This window comes from Euwallacea fornicatus, chromosome 13 (genome assembly GCF_040115645.1).
Source record: "Euwallacea fornicatus isolate EFF26 chromosome 13, ASM4011564v1, whole genome shotgun sequence".
Lineage (NCBI taxonomy): Eukaryota > Metazoa > Arthropoda > Insecta > Coleoptera > Curculionidae > Euwallacea > Euwallacea fornicatus.
Window position 1 is genome coordinate 2876512 of NC_089553.1, and position 17044 is coordinate 2893555.

A 17044-nucleotide genomic window follows, 5' to 3' on the forward strand; every position below is an offset into this window, starting at 1 on the left:
CTTTTAATGACCATTTGCCTTCTAATTGGCCTTCGGAGATGAGGCACACCCAGGGATGCCTACTTAACTGTGTCGGATGGGTTGTACCGTAGCCAATCTCGAAAAATTTTTACCGGATTATCGATGAGTAAATATGGTACTAAAGATTACTTTGCAGCAGAAGAGCAAATTATCGCTCTTCTTATTACCACGGTGAGAACAATCTTTTGATTTGTGGGCCACAATGGATTACAGAACAACTTATTAATGAAGCTTTATTTATTGAGATTATTGCATCCAAATTATCTCCAAGACAAACACAGTGTGTACACGCAATTTTTAGATAAAACCCGACTATTAACTAATCAAGAGGAAGCACAGAAAACCATAAATTTCGTTAAGCCAATGCGAACCTCTTGAGAACTCAATGAACCGTGGAGACTGCAGCGAAAGAGATTTACGTATAGGGGCACTGTTGTCCAGTTCTGCATTGCGGCTCTATAGGTACTCGAATTTTTCCAAGTATTAAATACTGATGTTAAAACTTTGCTTTCTATAATATAAACGCCGCAAATTGAAGGGGCCCACGTGCAACATCTGTCAGTACCATACTGGAGTACGCCGCTTTACGCAATTCCTAAGTGTGATATAATAACTCGGTCCAGGTAATAGATTCGATTTAATAAATACGGCAATTATTTAACACAAGGAAATGGAATGTTTGGTCTGTGACCACTACTGGTTTCTTTGTGGCACATGGGTACCTAAACCATGACATCGGGAAAGGACACTTCTCGAACCATAGAATTGGTGACTTTAATTCGATAGGTAACAAGTGCCACGCCACTGAAATTAAACAGGAACTTGTCTAAATTGTTCCGCTATAAAATATGAAAAAATAAGTCAACTGAAATCAAAGACAGCGGCATACTGGACTGAGATGTGAACTGGTCATGAAATCAACAATAAATATAAATAAATGTTTTTATTATTTTTTTTTTTATCTTTATTTCTAAAATGAAAATGTTACACCACTGAAAGTAAACAGAACCGTGGCCAGGTAGCTCTTCACCAAGGTGCCACATTTATGACTTAATTGGAGAGGCGCCGACGCCCGATACGACGCCAATCATCACCAAGTGCCGAGACTTCACGGACGATGACTCACGTAGAACACATAGACGAGCAATTCCACAGATTTGCTCGGTGGACAAAATAACTCACGTGTGTTTCCGGCCTTAGTTACACTTCAAATTGTCGATAAAAACGCGAAATATACTGCTGCAGCTGTTGGGTGTTGGTGTTGTTGAACCTTTGTTGCCTGCCCCCATCATCAGCGCTCGGCCACTCGCTGTACGCTGTTTTTGCATCGTCATTTATTTGCTTTAAGCTGAGCAGGGCCTGCAAAACAGTGTTCAGGTAGCTGAAGCACCATTCTCAGACAATAGAACATTTCATTTCTACTCAAATTCTTATTGTTTGACATTAAAAGCCCTAATCTTGTAGTAATATGGATTGTTCCACAAGTTTCAACCCTTGCGGGGACACTCCTGATTACTGACATTTTATCTAAGTTTTTTTCTGATATTTTAACACACTCGGCAATTTTTTTTGCCAAATTCGAGGTCTTCAGTTGCGTTTTAAGCAATGAAAAATGTTTAATACATTCAATCCCCGAATTAAGGATAATATAGAGTGACCGTTTTAGCAGCCCCTCGGACTTCTATGGGCGTATTTGTGACTTCTTAAAATAATCAATTAGGGGGATGTATGTGAAGTTAACGAGGTTAAATCTTAAAATTATTTGCAACCCGACAGAGTGTTCCAAAAAAGCGGGACGTCATACAGTGCGATTTCTTCAAATAGGAACATTTGCGGTTTTTTTTTACCTTTCTTGATCCTGGGTTAGTTCTCAGATTTTTTTAACCCTAAGATGCAGTGAGTCGAACCTGTGACGTTTAAAAAGACATTTAAGACACTCTCACTGCATCATAAAAAAGTTAATATCGCAGTTAGTCTAAGTTAGATTTTGTTAATTTTTGGATTCTCATGTAAAATCACGTTATCAGGCACGAATACGCATTTCGTCAAAAACGCATACAGATTATTTACAATGACAACTTTAAACTTCAACTTTTCAACTTAAATTTTCTTGAATTTTTCAAATAGGGAAGTGTATGGACGCGAGAAGAAAGAAAATTTAAGTTTCCTCATTTTGGTATAAAATAATGTCATATTCATCTTAAACGTTAATGGATTTACTTATTATTTCGAGAAAAACCGTATTCATGGCCACGTGCCTATGTAAGTGTTTAACATGCGTTGCCATGGTTTCGATGTTTTTTTGTTTTAAGCTTTGACAGTTTATTTACAGTTTTCTGTTCCTTCGAAATATATTTATTTTAAAACTGGCCATTAAAATGAAATATACTCAACAAGAACTTAGTATGATTTACATATTTAATTGTTCATGAAATGGAATTTGTTTATTAGCATCCCAGCATAATGCATTTTTAATGGAGGACAACGTAATGTAAGAAGCTTTAGCCGTCTAGAGGAGTGTTTTGAACGGACAAGACTTGATAACTATGAAATGAAGCGTTTAAAGAAGAGGGTCTTAGGGGAAAAAATGACCTGCACATAATTTTATCACAAGTAGAAAAACCCGCTTTTAGCGTAAAAAAACTTAGTTAGGAGGTGAATGAGCTGTCAAAACTTAAAACAAACAACCTTGAAACCATGGCAACGCATGCTAAACAATTAGGCGTTTAGCCATGAAATGCAGGTTTTCCTGAAATAATTAATATTTCCATTAACTTTAAAATACATATGAAATTATTTTACACAAAAAAAAAGAAAACTGAATTTTCTTTCATCCGATGTCATAAAAACAACATCCTGTGAGAAAAAAAGTGAAAATTAAGTTTGTGGTACACCCTATACATATTTATGCCTAAACGAGCACTTGTGCCTCCTAAAAGGATCTTACAAGAAAATCCATCCTAAAATCATCAAAATCTAACTTAAGCTAAACGCCATATTAATTATTTCATGACGCACTGCAAATATCTAAAATTTCTTTAAAAAATAATCTAGAAACTATCGCAGGATCAAAAGAAGTTTCTATCACGTGAAAACGTGCAGAAAATACTTTTTTTTTTAACTACACTTTAAAACTTCCCGCTTTTTTGGGACACCCTGTAGGGTTGTCACTAATTGTCAAATTTACCTTAATTAGTCTCATATACAACCCCACAATTGATTTTTTATAAAATTACAAATTAACCGAGCCGAATCTGAGGGACTGTTAAACGGACACCCTTGTATATGTAGGTTGCTCTACAATTGCGTCCCTCGTGGAGATGTCCCTGATGTCTAGTAAAGCCACTGAATTTAATTTTCGACATTTTCAAATTTTTTAAGCTTTGATGACCACGATCGAAATGTCAAAAACTCGAAATTTGCCAACTTTCCAATGACGGACCCGAATTCCAAAAAATTTCAAAATTTTTGAATTAAGATTTTTGGAACGTGTTACCTGTCCGGAAATAAAAAAATTAAATCTGTCTCTAAAAATGTGCTAAATGCCCAATATATGTAGTTAATATTTCGATAATTAGTCGCTATATGACGTCCAACTCCATTGGCGTGCATGTTTTCTTATTCTTTTTTAGAAAACCCCCATAATACTTGGGCACGTTTCAATTGTCCATATTATCATCGCAAATTAATAATCTCCCATTGTCAGCACAAATCGTTTTGCCATATTTTTAGACAGACGAATATTAGCAATTTTCTCTTCTCCGATCTGCCAAACACAAAGATACGGCTTCTTCAGTTCAGACGGAGTGGTTCCACATATTACTTTCGCGGTTCGATCTTCGTGACTCACTTTCCATTCATAAATAATTTAGAGGCCGCTTGTCGCACTCATACCCCCAAAATTTAAAAAGAAAAAGCGGTTCTTCGAGTATCAAAGGAAGATGGCCGATGTGCGCGCAAACTGGTGATGGGCAGGACATTTTTCCTTCGGGTCATCGGCGGCCTAGTTAATTCGGATGACGGAAATGGAAATCAGCAGGTTGTGATATGCGATTTTCAAGAATTTTAATTATTTTCTTTTGATTTAGTCCAGTTTTAATTAGTGTCAAACAATGCCTGGTCGTGTGTGAGGCATGATTCCCAAACAAAGTGGAAAGAAAAAATTAACGGTCCGTCTCAGACGTATAACATACATTTATTTAAACTTGTTAAAAACTCAATAACTAAAATATTTGTTATTTTTTCATTTTGGGTTCTTATTTAAATTCAATGTTATAGCTAATAGTTAATTCTATTAATTAGTTAATGTCCGCACTTTCACCACGCACCTACTTAGTGGTACCCCGAGGGACGACAATGCTGAAATCTGTGCTGCATATTCTAATGACCACCTGTGTTTGAAATCGATTTTGTTTACTTATTCCATCAAGTAGCAAAACCATAAAGCTGCAAATAATTTCTTCAGTTGAGCAAAGTATAAGTTCATACTTCAAATCACACAATCAGAATTCCATTTCACTTATTTCTATTACTGTTGATTTCTTTTTCTTCAGTCTCTGGTGCTGTTTGCTGAGGTATTTATTGGGAAATGCATAATTGGAAAATAATATAATATAGAATCAAAACTAATTGAAAAAAAGTGATAAATGCACTTTGTATGTTTATACAAGGTGTCTCAGAAATAACCACCGTCAATGTTGGCGCAAATCGATATTTACAAAATATTGGAGAAAACCTAATAGACATGCGCTGAAATGTCGTTGCTGGAACATGGGGTGGTAAAGTTTAAAAAAAAAAAAGCAAAATTGTAATTGCTTGAAAACGACTTTAGATAGTGCAATAAGATTTTGTTGAAACATTTTAAGGTGCCAAATTGATTCTAATTAAAGAAATTAAATAACATCAACGGTTTCGACGGTCTCAATGAAGGGGGAAACATTTTCGGGAGATTTTCTCAAAGGAATCTCAAGAAATTAAAAATTTTTATTTTCGAAAAACAGGGACGTATCAATTCTTCTTTTAAAATGTCCAGTAACATGTTGGTCTTATCACGCTGTGGTATCGGTAATTCTGAGGGTCGCAATTATTCAAGGAAAAAATATTTTTAGTTACCCAGTGGCGCGCTTACTATCATATTATTACACATTTTTAGTATAAAAAACTGTTGATTGCATGAGAAAACCCAAATAATGTTTTTTTTTCAAAAAACGGTCGCTCACTATTTTTTTTTTCAAAAATAACACGTGACATATTAGTATGTAAGTCACTGGGGGAAGTAAACAGCCTTTTTTTTGTTTGAAAACGATGGATCCTTTGTAGCTGAAAATACCTTCAAAGTGTCGTTAAAATGTTTGAAGCGTTTTGGAGTCTAGAATTTTGTACTTTTTAAAGCAAACTGGAACGCCCTACCTTCCAGCAAAGAGCTGTTGTGGACCTATATTTATCACAATTCTTTTGGATCATTTGGTCTATTAGCCTCTGCATTTACGATACTCATTTCTGCGGTACTCTGTATGCACATATTGCAATAGCAATGAAGGTTTGGGGGACGAAATGCGCTCTAGCGTGATCTTGAGACTGTAATAAGTGCGATTGCAAGAAAGATGATGAAATTAATAATGAAACTATTTCCTTACATGTTAATTTAAGCAGTTTCTTGATGAATTTATGTGTTCGTATGCATGTCGTGATAGATCAGAGGCATAATGTTGAAATTACCATGTAGGTGCATGAGAATAAAATAAAATATTCATATATCCATCTTGGTGTTTATATTTCGTCTCGACACTACATGTATGTATCAGTTTGAATGATTGGTATTAGCACTTTCTAACGAGATTGCGGACACCATTATCATCACTGAAGGAGGCCTGGGGCTGCTGCAGCAGTACACCGAACGAGACCAGAAGGACTTTTTGGAATGCAGTCGGTGTTGGCTGGTGCATGCTGCATGAGCATGTGAGATAATTTTAAAAAATGGTCGAAACATGAGACGAATGATCTGATACCACAACTGCGTTTGCAAGAAAGAATATTGCATGCAATATCACTCTGTGTGCGTTCGATGAATGTATCAAGAAAGATGTGCATGTACGGATAATTTTTGAGTGACTGAGTAATCCGAAAATGAAATTATCATAAGGTTAACTACCCAGAAGATTCTCAAATAACTATTTATGAAACTCCCTGTATACAGGTTTCGCCAAATAACCCGTCCATTAGAAATTTCTCAACTTCCTACTACTATAGCTCAATGAAACTCGGTTTCAGACTAGAACTGACCATTTTGAATCCCAGTGAAATATTTTTCACATTGTACCACTTCCGGTTACACCGGAAATAGTTACCAACTTTGTTACTTTAAATTGAAATCCATTTTTTTTGGTTTTCACATATCTAGTTAAATTTTAAGATCACTTTATATAAATTGTTTGACATGTAAAATTTATCGCTCTCGAGTTATACGGGAAAATTTGAAAATTCTGACAGGTGCGGAAATCGATATTGTGCACGAACCGCTGCAAATTTTAGAATCGATATTCTAGGGCTCAAGGAAGATCTAATTAGCTACGTGTTGATATATTTCAGTTTGACAAAAAGTCTTCCACAATCGCTGAAACGTGTCTCTAAAGTTGAATGACTTCAAATCTCAATAACTTGTTTATTTTAAATGGGGCATCTCGTATCTTAGAGCATTCCCGAGCCTATCGAGTTCTGTTTCAAATATTATTATGGTTCCCAAGACTGATTTTGGGCAAAAAAAGTGTTGTGGAAGACTTTTTGTCAAATAAAAATGTGTCAAAACGTAGTTTATTAGGTCCTCTTCGAGCCCTAGAACATAAATTTTAAAATCGCTACGAGTGGCGCACAATACCGATTTCCGCAGCTGTCATAATTTAAAAATTTTCCAGTATAACTCAGAAACGGCAAATTTTACACATAATATACTTTACATAAAGTGGCCTTAAATTTTAACAAGAAATCCGAAAATTACAAAAAATTACCAAATTCTGTTTAAAATAACGAAATTGATAGCTACTTCCGGCACAACCGGAAGTGCCGCCATTTTCAAAATGTTTTACTTGGATTCAAAATGGTTGATTTTAACCTGAAACCAAATGTCATTGGGCTACAATAGTGGGAAGTCAAAATTTTTCTAATGACCAGGTTGTGTAACTAATCCTGTATAGTACCTAAATTTAGTGATTTTGGGTACTTACCGTTTATATAAACTCGTGCACACTCATCAAATCAAAACACTATAGGGTAAGGCAAAAATTTCAAACTGAATCGTCAAAAGCGCACAACAAATATATCCGGTGGGTAGCAAAATTCATCTGTTTTATCGATACCGGTGAAGTTTTCCCTTCGGGGAAAACCGCTTTGATGAATACGAAAGTCAATTTAAAAGCGGCACCGAGTGCTTTAACAGCAGCAACAGCCGTGAAAACGTGAACTGAGCTTTGAAGAGTCTGAAGAAGGCATTGGCATGAGTTTACACGCGGATTTTGTTCCCCTCTTCTTTGGTGCCAACAGCCAACTTGCTGATTACCTGTTCGATGTTGTTAGTTCACCTGTTTTCAGCAGCGGACAGGCCCAATATCTTTGCATTTTCAGACCATCAGCGTCCTCACTAAGAACTACCTTGCCAAACTTTAGAATTGCAAATCCTGCAATTGGGGCTCTATTAGAATTAAAAAATTAAATATGATTTTAAGGTTTCAAAAAATATGAAGCGTACTGAGTATGACTTCAAATTATGAAATAATGTTTTAATTTAATTATTTTTCACATATTTTTTCTAAATCTTTATGGAGATTTTCGACGTAGTCTATTAGTTTCAAAAGGAAAAAACGTGGACTTGCCTCTCACATTGGTTAAAATTTGTTCTATAGTTAATGTGATTGTTGTTGTGAACTTTGTGAATTTTAAACTCACTTTAAACCGTTGCAAATTATTTAAACAACAATATTGTGTTTAAATTGTAGATAAATAACTATTATCTACAATCTTCACATAGTCTACGTTTTGTTGCCCTTTTTGATAGTCGATCACACTCTTTTCCTCTATTTAGAACCCACAGACCTCTGTCATTAACGTCATTTCAAAGTCACTTGTTATTTGTCTAGTGCGGCCGTTGGCTCGCTTTTGTCTTTTTACTCTGTAGTAACGGCCATTTCCGTTTCGTTTGATCGGAGTTTGATCTGATTTCATAATAAATTTCTTAATTGCATTTTCCAGTGATATCGTGCACATATTGGTCGACCATGGCGACAGTCAGAATCCACCAGGATCGGGAAAACCAGTTGCCTCAAGCCAGGAGCAAACTGGCTGCGGGCAGTGATGGAGGGAACCAGAAAAGGTCCGTTTTAGGGCAGTTGAATATCGGCAATGTCGAAAATACTTCTGAAGCTTGTAGAAATAAGCAGGTGAGAACTTTTGCGTTATAGAACAAATATATTCAGAGTGAATTAAGCAAGATTTTATTGGAGGCTGTAATCTTAGGTTTTAGTAATTAAAAGACTGCATTTGTGCCAACAAATAAGCCTCGTAAAAGCAGGGCATTGGTACCATGACATTGTGTTGAAAAATCCAAGGAAAAAGTTAAAGATATTGAAAATTAACATTTAAAATTAAGCAGTCATAAACTTTGGGAAAGATATATCTCTGTATTTCTTGGAGTTTGAAATGTCATCCCATACCTTTGAAGTGAAACTATGAAGAGTTATAAGAGGCTTTTTAAGGTCCATCGAATATTCCTTATAAGGTGAAAAAACTCTATGAACATGTAACAAAATAAATGCCTCTTGTGTTTTTGAATGTGGTGGAATTATATTAGGTATTTGTTTAACTATAAGCCAAAAGTTTTTTTATGCCTGTTTGCAGGAGTGAATTATGTTTTGAATTAGAAAAAAGTAGCTTATTCTGTAAAATCTGTTCTTAAATATGAATTTTCTAATGTGGGGTTTACATTACTAATTTTTTTTATTGTATTTTATTACTAACTCAAAAATGAAAAATTTGTTATCATTTTTCTTAACATTTTTAATTACCCTTTCTGTATAGGGTGACATTTTTGATAGAAATGGTAACAAAGAGATGACATCTGATGCTATTCCGTTGACAACCATTTTCAAGTGAAAGTGGTGACAACTTTACCAGGACGGAGTTTCATTTCTTTTAATGAGGCACTAATTAATTTAATTACAGAAGAAGCATTTATTAAAGTACTAAATTATATTCACCTCACTCAAAGCTATAGAAGAAAAAATCCTCTAGGTACAGCATTCAAGCTTAATTGGTTTTTTCCAAAGCATATGGCATTAGCCTCGAATGGATCAAAAAATTATAATTAATTACACAAGAAAAATATCAGTAGCTCCTTTATTCCTATTCCAGACCTTTGGTAAATCAAAGACTATAAAATGCAAGGAAAATCATGTCCTAAAGAAAGAGAACAGCCACCAGGTTCTTAGAGAGCGAGTTGTAGAGCCAGACACTCTAAAAAATATTGTCAATCCTATTATTCCTGTGGCCCAATTTGAGGCTTTTAAAGTATATGAGGACTCCACCTATGAAGACAAATGTGCCAGGATTGATGAGAGACTTAAAGCTAAGAGCACCTGCAATATATATAAAGGTTGGTTTAATATACAAATAATCATGTTTCATTTTACTATTGTGTAGGGACTACTTTAAAATATTAAATAAATTTGATCATGAGAAATAAATTGATGGCATAGTTGAATTTCTCATAAAAGTTGATTATATTACTCTCAAGTAATTTATTAATTATGGTAAATTACTATTTTCAATATTCTTCAATAGGAACTGAAGAAAAGTTTGTCACCAAAACTGAGGTGGCTGAAATGGAACGTTTGGGACTTATTCCTAAACCATCACCACTGAGCCCTATGAGTATTGAGAAATCTTTTGAAATTGACTGTAAAGAAAACATCTCCCAGTTGGCCAAAAGTGATGATGAGAATGGGGACTTTTTTGCGGTCACTGAGTACTTCCCAGAAATTTATCAGTATTTGAGGGCTCATGAGATGCGGAATCGGGCTAAGTCTGGTTATATGAAGAAACAACCTGATGTCACTGCTTCTATGCGTACAATATTGGTCGATTGGCTTGTGGAAGTAGCGGAAGAATATAAATTGCATACGGAAACTTTATATCTGGCTGTAAACTACATTGACCGATTCCTTAGTTATATGTCGGTGGTGAGAGCTAAGCTTCAACTTGTGGGCACTGCGGCCATGTTTTTAGCTTCGAAATACGAAGAAATTTATCCTCCGGATATTGGGGAGTTTGTTTACATTACGGACGACACATATACAAAGAGACAAGTGGTCCGCATGGAACATCTCGTGGTAAAGGTGCTGGGATTTGATTTGTCTGCGGCTACGCCTCTGACTTTTGTCACTGCTATGTGCACCATTAACAAAATTGAGGAAAAGACTAAGTTCTTGGCTTTGGTGAGTTTAATTTGGAGATTTTGTGATAGTTCTAATTCTTCTGTGTTCATGTAGTACCTTTGTGAACTATCCATGCTTGAAGGAGAAAGGTATCTAGAGTTTTTGCCCAGCCAGCTCTCAGCCAGTGCTTTAATTTTGGCCCAGCTCGCTTTAGAACAGACTGTATGGCCTGTGGATTTTGCCAACAACACTGGCTACAAAGTGTCCGATTTGACTCAATGTCTTCATTTCCTGTACCAAGTTTTTCTTTCTGTAAATATTAGGAAAGCATTTTTTGCCTGATTATATTACATTACGATTTTAGGCTCCGTCTCGACCACAACACGCCATCCAAGACAAATATAAGTCTCAGAAATACCTACATGTGTCCCAGACCGTCGCTCCACCCATTAATCAATTCTTAGCTTTAAAGATGTAAGGTCCAGTGGTCATTTATTAGTGCATGTCATACTTTAAAAAAAGTTATTTTAGATCTTTTCCAACTAAGAGGAAAATCAATTTTTGGTTCGAAGATACGGTCAGAAATATACGTATTAGACCAGTTAGGACCCCTTACACATATTTTTGGCCGTTTTTGATCACGCGGAATTGATTTTCTATCTTGGTGGAACAATGCTAAAATTTTCTAATCGCTATTTAGGGACAAGCGCAATCTCAAAATTGTCGTGGATGCCCTCCTTAAAACCCAAAAAGAAATATACATTAATAATCTATATGCTCTTAAAACTTGTTAAAAATCGGACGCTGCCTTAGCAATGAATTGCATTAACCCTTTATAAATATCGGACAATGACAACTTCGGCTACTGATACTGTCTGTTATTTAGATAGGGACAAAATAATTGATTGCGATGGCATCGGCCGATTTTTAGTAAGTTGGAGCAGCATATAGATACCTGTTCCGTTAATAGATGTATTAACCGCGTGGGTGTTTACTGTGCCTTGTAAGACTTTAAAGGATAAGTTTGTGTATATGTTTTATTTTTATTAATATTTCTTTTAGTCGCCAAATGTGGCAATGTACAGTGTGGGCATTTCCTTGCATTTTTATACCTGTTTCTACTCGATTTTAGTAGCTATTTTTGTTTAGTTTTTAAGCTAAGATAAGAGGTTTTTGTGGGCCTTGTATTGCCATTTAAAAAACTTAATAAAACCACCGTTTTCGACTTTTTTTAGCTCTTTCCACATTCCTCAGTATTTGTTAGAATAAAACATCTTCGAGGAACCTTCTGCGGTCATATTTTGGTAGGGAAAAGAAAGATTTATATATTGTGGATTGTTTGAATCGGGCAATATTGTCACGTATGGAGTTTGAATGGCTATTAATTTGATACGTGTTAAAATTTTTATTCGGCTCATATTTCCATAACAAAAAAACTATCGAACCACTCTTGATGTTTTCATAGCGTTTCGAGCCTTCTAATTGGTTAGAATAGAACATCCTTGAGGAATCCAAAGCACCATTCCAATACAAACATAAATTAAAATATCTGCTTCTGAGTAGGCAACACGTAGTGCGTTCATTGCATTTTAGGTTGAAGTCAGGATTAACAAGCGCATTTTGCATTGTCACGTGGGGGGTTCACAATTTTCATTAGATGATGAAAAACTGGCTATTTATTTTTATCTGCGTCTGTGTTTTGTTTATGCTGATTATTGTATTATATTGTACGTTTTTTTTTTATTTAACTGCTTATTGCATATCAGTTAATTATTGTTTTATATACTAAGCCTAGAAAAAATTATACGGATAAGAGTTTGTTGTAGGTTGAATGTTATTTTTATCGTCTACAACCATATCATTTATTTCAATTATGAAAGTGGTGGATTTTTTATATAGTCGCAAAAGGTCCTAATTGTATTTCGGTATTACAATAATAATTATATATATACACTAAAGATTGTATTTATGATGTTTTTGGTTGCATATATCGCAGAGTTAGAAGGAAGTTTGTCAGCATTGTTACATGCTAGGGACTCTTGACTTTTGATTGGTTGATGAAAAATATCCGCCATCTTTTCAATTGTTTTATGTTAGTTTTAGTCTAAGTTGTTTGTAGTGCCAGTCTCGATTATTCGGGGTATTGTTTAGTGAATGTTAATGAATTAAATGCGCTTTTGAACTTTTGAAAATAATTAATTATTTGTGTGACACGCTAGCCTGTTCAACCTAGTATATAAAGAAGGTAAGTTCACATTATTGCATTATAGTATACTTTTCGTTCAGAGAAACAATTGACTGCAAAGAGGAAGCTACTGGGTGAAATGATAATTTAAATTTAAGAAAATAGCAGTAGCTCAAATTCTGACAATCTTCATCCTTTAGTTGCCCTATAATTTCTTGTTTCTTCTCAAATGTTTTCTCATTCAACTAGCGTAGCATGAGATCTGCAAACATTTCATCCGTTTTGTTAAAACATTGGTTGCTCTGGAAACAAAAACCATTTCGATTTCAACGACAAAATGATCAAAGCGTTATATTTAAAAAAAAATTTTCAGATTATTAACAATACAAAACTAAATTTAGATTTCATCGCGTCCTGCCACCTGATGCTAAAGACAGGTAACGGTCTTTTCTCCTACTTTGGATACGTTTTCGATAGATGGCGCCACAATTTATACCTTTTTATGTACACTAGCCGCCAATTGAAAAGAAAACACAGTTACTTACACAGCGTGCTTTTCTTTACGATGAACTTGTTACTGGTACCTTAAGACTTGTATTTAATTTACAAAATATGCGTTTTCGTAACGAGATATAGAGTAAACTATGTTCCTAAGCATGTGAACTGGCTCAAAAGCGATCTTGGACACCCTGGCATAGAGTGTGGTTGAAGCGCGTCCAGAAACATCGTCCGACTGCAAACTCTAGTCCTTTTTTCATTCCTTGGTTCCTTTTCACCACTCTGGTACTGCCAAAGCCATTTCATCACCTTTGTCTATCTTTCAATTAACTTTTTGGTTCTTTGACCTCTTACGTAGTAGTCGTTTGATTGAAGTTGCGTTTTGCGAGCATTATATTCTTTTATATATTTTTGGTTCCAGCAGTGTGGATACATGCATTTTCTAGTCGGCTACCTTAATTTGTAACATTTTTCTAAATCATGACATGCAGAAATCTGGTCTGTTCGTTATTTGATTTTCATTCTTCCGTTCGATATCTATTTGGAAAAAAGTTTAAATCCCCATTATGCCTGCTTTGCATAAAAATCTCCAAGCATCAGAGGTTACAGAAAGTCATTTAGCTAAACGCCCGAATACCTCCTTGATAACGCAACTGTCACTACCTCTTTCCTTGGGCACTCACTGGAAGTACCAACTTTACTTACTCAAGCCTGCTATCGGATGATAAAGGTGAGCCACAATAAGCGATGGGTTCACGAATTCGCCAGGCTCTTTTCGGGCGCTATCGGCTTAGATTTAATGGCTATATCAAAGTGCCGCGCCCAACTGAACTTTCTGTGATTGTTACGTTCGGTGGTGTTATCATATGTCCCAGTTCATCAACCCAATGTTGATTCTCAGATAAGCCCATATAACTGAATTAAAGAATGAAAGTGTTAAAAATGTCTTCTTTGGAAAATAATAAAACAATTACTCATCTTACAAAAATGAAATGTATTTGGTGTTAATTATTGTTCGGCCGCTATTCAGTCCACCTTCTTTAAGGAAAGAGACGGATTGAGAGAGAAAGAAACCAGAAAAATAATACGTATCAGGGTGGAACGGGACTGATTAGTATACCTGTAAGAATTTTACGACGGGCGGCCGAAAAACAAAGCTATCGGACCTGTCAGTTGGTTGTGAAGGACCTATTTCTAAGTTAAGTGCTCTTTTTAACGAACCCAGTAATGACACGGCCGGACCGCCGCACCGGATACCATTCGAACCTCCCAGGGAGCCCCAAGCGCCACCCGCATGCTTTGCTATTTCTTTGACCAATTTTTGCCGAAGTTTTCGATATTAAAAAGGAAAATAATTCCTCTTCTTGTTGATTTTGAACGGTCATAAAAGTAACTTTTTTCCAACTGAAATCCATGAGAAATTTGTGTCAGTCCTTCATATTATTATAATTCCCACATTAAGCCTCGAAATAAATGGGGAGGCTACCATGTAATTTCCAGACCATTTGTCCGCGGGTTTTGAGTGATATTAAAAATAATGACAACACCATAATACCCGGCCAGATCGGTGTTCTCCCAATGATTTTATTTATAATGCTGTTACGTCTTTAATGAGCTCTAAAAATCCCCGAAAGGATAGTAAATTGCAGGTTTGCCCTTCGTAACATCTTTTTATTTTTCGTCATTATTGCGACCATTTTTAGCGGGAATATGGAATTATCATCCGCATGAAACGATCCTAAATTGGCAGGTTTTAAATTCGCGAATTTCGGACTCTAGATTTCGCTAGACTTAACGTCTGTTGATGCGCTGATTGATTTGTAGGGGCCTCATTAGGCCCCCCTTTCCCCTTCACGGATGGGCCACCACGAAGGCGGCCCGAGAACATTCCGAAACTTAAGGTGTCCACTACTCAACCTTATAATATCTCCATTAGTGAGTCTGGTAAACCGAACTTTAAAAAATTTGACGCTTTTTAGAGGAACTTTTCAAGTCATCGAGAAAATTAAGAATCGCATTGCGGGGCTAATTAATTACAGTTGTCTATTAGGGGGACGGGGGCTCTTAAATGTTGGCGATCATGCCGATGAACAAAGGCACTCATCGCGCCGTCATTAACAAACTTCGGGATAACAAACGAACTCACGGAACACCTGGGTGGCGGCCAGCCCCGAATATGCAGGGGCGGAGCTCTGAGGCATTCCATAATACCGTAAGACAAAATGTACGTAATGCGGCTGAGTTTTAGCTGAAATGTAAGGACAGCGCCTTAAAGAAAAATCAACCGTCTCATTCAGACCAGTAAGCAAAAGCAAGGGAAGGCACGAGGACTGTTCACGGTTAATCATTTTAGTAGTTCAAACGGAACTCAAAATGCGAAACAACTGCTTGTGGTAGAAGTCTTGAAGTTCACTTTTTCTGTTATAGTGAACCATCAAGATAAAGAGGAAATACTTATATTGCTCCGCCTCTGTACACTAAGATGTTGCATCGCTAAAACAAGCGATCATCGTAAAAAAAAAGACCGTCTCTACAATTTGGGGAAAGAATGCAGCGAATGGCCGGCAAGCAGGCCTGATCTGAGACCCGGTGTCTGCCATAGCGAAGCGTAGTCAGACATAATGGCATTTCTCGGGTTATTTTTTCTCGTGCGAGTATTGAAAAATCTGGAACTAATGCCTAATTAAGGGCGTACAAACGAGATGGTGCCTACGTCTGCAACCTGTCTTTTTTTATGAATTTATATCTAATTGAAGAGCGAAATCCCGCTAGGTCGGGTTTACTCTGTCGTATATACGGCCATTGTGTTCTTCGGTTTATTGACTTTTAAAAGAGCCTAGGAAGCGTTCTCAAACGGCTTATTAATTTTCGTTTCGATTCGGAAAAAAGCCTATTGTTACCTCTAATAAAGGAAAAATGAAGCCGTGCCGTGCGGTAATAATTGGATTTTTTGCCTTGTCGCTTAGTTATAAATAATTAATGTAAAATCGTGTGTTTATCGTAATAGAAGCGGAATGAGAATGGGAAAATTATTGCAATGCAATTTCCCATTGAACTTCTTTGTGCATGCAACAGTATAATGCGACCAAGACAAGAATGTCTAGCATGGGAATCTCCTGAAATCGATAGACGTAAGCCCTCACGACTGTAAAAATTCCGCACGTTCGGTTTGCAGCTCCTTCTTCCAAGATAATTCAATTTGCAAAATACACTTAAATGGTGATTCTACGTATATTCCGGAAACTAAACTGGCACACACCATCGTTGTTGTTCGGAGATTCTGAGACACCGAGGCGCAAAGATTGAAATGCAACATTGCACGATCAATTCCGTTTAGGGCCTGTGACGACGTAACGCCGGACATCTACAGTGTGTCGCATTTAAGATGAAGACACCTCTATAATTTCGTTATTTGAAGGGGTACAGATTTGAGTTTTTGCACAGTCTCTACAGGTTAATGAGTTGCATTTTTTAAGATACTCAACTGATATCCGAAGCGCAAACTGCGCCTAATACAAATTCACATACAGGATGATTTCTCGATATGTTGCGTCGCATTGGAGATATCGAAAAAAATTGTTAGAAAAAGTTGTTTAGAATGTTATTTTAATCTTATGTACCGAAATGTGAAACAGGTGTTAAATATCGATCAGATTAAACTTTGCGGTCGTTAATCAGAACTTAACGCAATAAACTCAGAGTTAAAGTGCCATTGAGTTTAAGAGAAAAAATCGAAATAATCCGGTTGTTCTGTGATCACGCTCGTTGTAGCAAAGAAGTAGCTGCGGAGTTTAACTTGAGACATCCCCATCATTTGCGAGGAGTGGTAAAAAATAGAGTTTATAAAACAAGGCCCTTGAAGTTGAGATGAACTTTGTGCCAGAATGAGACAAGTCCGTCAAGATGTAAGCATTCCGGA

General features: G+C 36.3%; 4 protein-coding genes across 7 annotated transcripts in view; 3 read left to right on the plus strand and 1 right to left on the minus strand.

The window, feature by feature from the left end:
- LOC136342983 (uncharacterized) overlaps positions 1 to 7553 on the minus strand; it is a 30174-nt gene extending 22621 nt beyond the window's left edge. Inside the window, exons 1-2 of one of the 4 annotated variants that reach the window (XM_066289312.1) lie at positions 7242 to 7552; positions 1204 to 1380 (exon numbers count right to left, since the gene is read on the minus strand). The gene's annotated coding sequence lies outside the window, so the exon portion shown is untranslated. Of the gene's footprint in view, positions 1 to 1203; positions 1381 to 7241 lie in introns of all 4 variants that reach the window. The other 3 variants (XM_066289314.1, XM_066289313.1, XM_066289311.1) reach the window with 3 other exon arrangements.
- The window catches only part of LOC136342981 (uncharacterized), a 35335-nt gene extending 26962 nt beyond the window's left edge, over positions 1 to 8373 (plus strand). Inside the window, exon 13 of the mRNA XM_066289304.1 lies at positions 8263 to 8373. The gene's annotated coding sequence lies outside the window, so the exon portion shown is untranslated. The remainder of the gene's footprint in view (positions 1 to 8262) is intronic.
- Positions 8147 to 11672, plus strand: CycA (cyclin A). Its single transcript, XM_066289359.1, has 5 exons — positions 8147 to 8450; positions 9421 to 9661; positions 9850 to 10502; positions 10557 to 10754; positions 10807 to 11672. The coding sequence occupies exons 1-5, from the start codon at positions 8289 to 8291 to the stop codon at positions 10918 to 10920; spliced, it is 1368 nt and encodes a 455-aa protein (XP_066145456.1). The 5' UTR covers positions 8147 to 8288; the 3' UTR covers positions 10921 to 11672.
- Positions 11673 to 11811: 139 nt separating this feature from the next.
- LOC136343025 (protein YIPF6) overlaps positions 11812 to 17044 on the plus strand; it is a 48647-nt gene continuing 43414 nt past the window's right edge. The window contains exon 1 of the mRNA XM_066289391.1: positions 11812 to 12687. The gene's annotated coding sequence lies outside the window, so the exon portion shown is untranslated. The remainder of the gene's footprint in view (positions 12688 to 17044) is intronic.

Excerpts from the sequence above, each read along its gene's own strand:
- CycA (XM_066289359.1), top strand. The coding sequence starts at position 8,289 with ATGGCGACAGTCAGAATCCACCAGGATCGGGAAAACCAGTTGCCTCAA. Across the intron at positions 9,662-9,849 it reads CACCTGCAATATATATAAAG|GAACTGAAGAAAAGTTTGTC; the intron begins GTTGGTTTAATA and ends ATTCTTCAATAG. Across the intron at positions 10,755-10,806 it reads TGTACCAAGTTTTTCTTTCT|GCTCCGTCTCGACCACAACA; the intron begins GTAAATATTAGG and ends TTACGATTTTAG.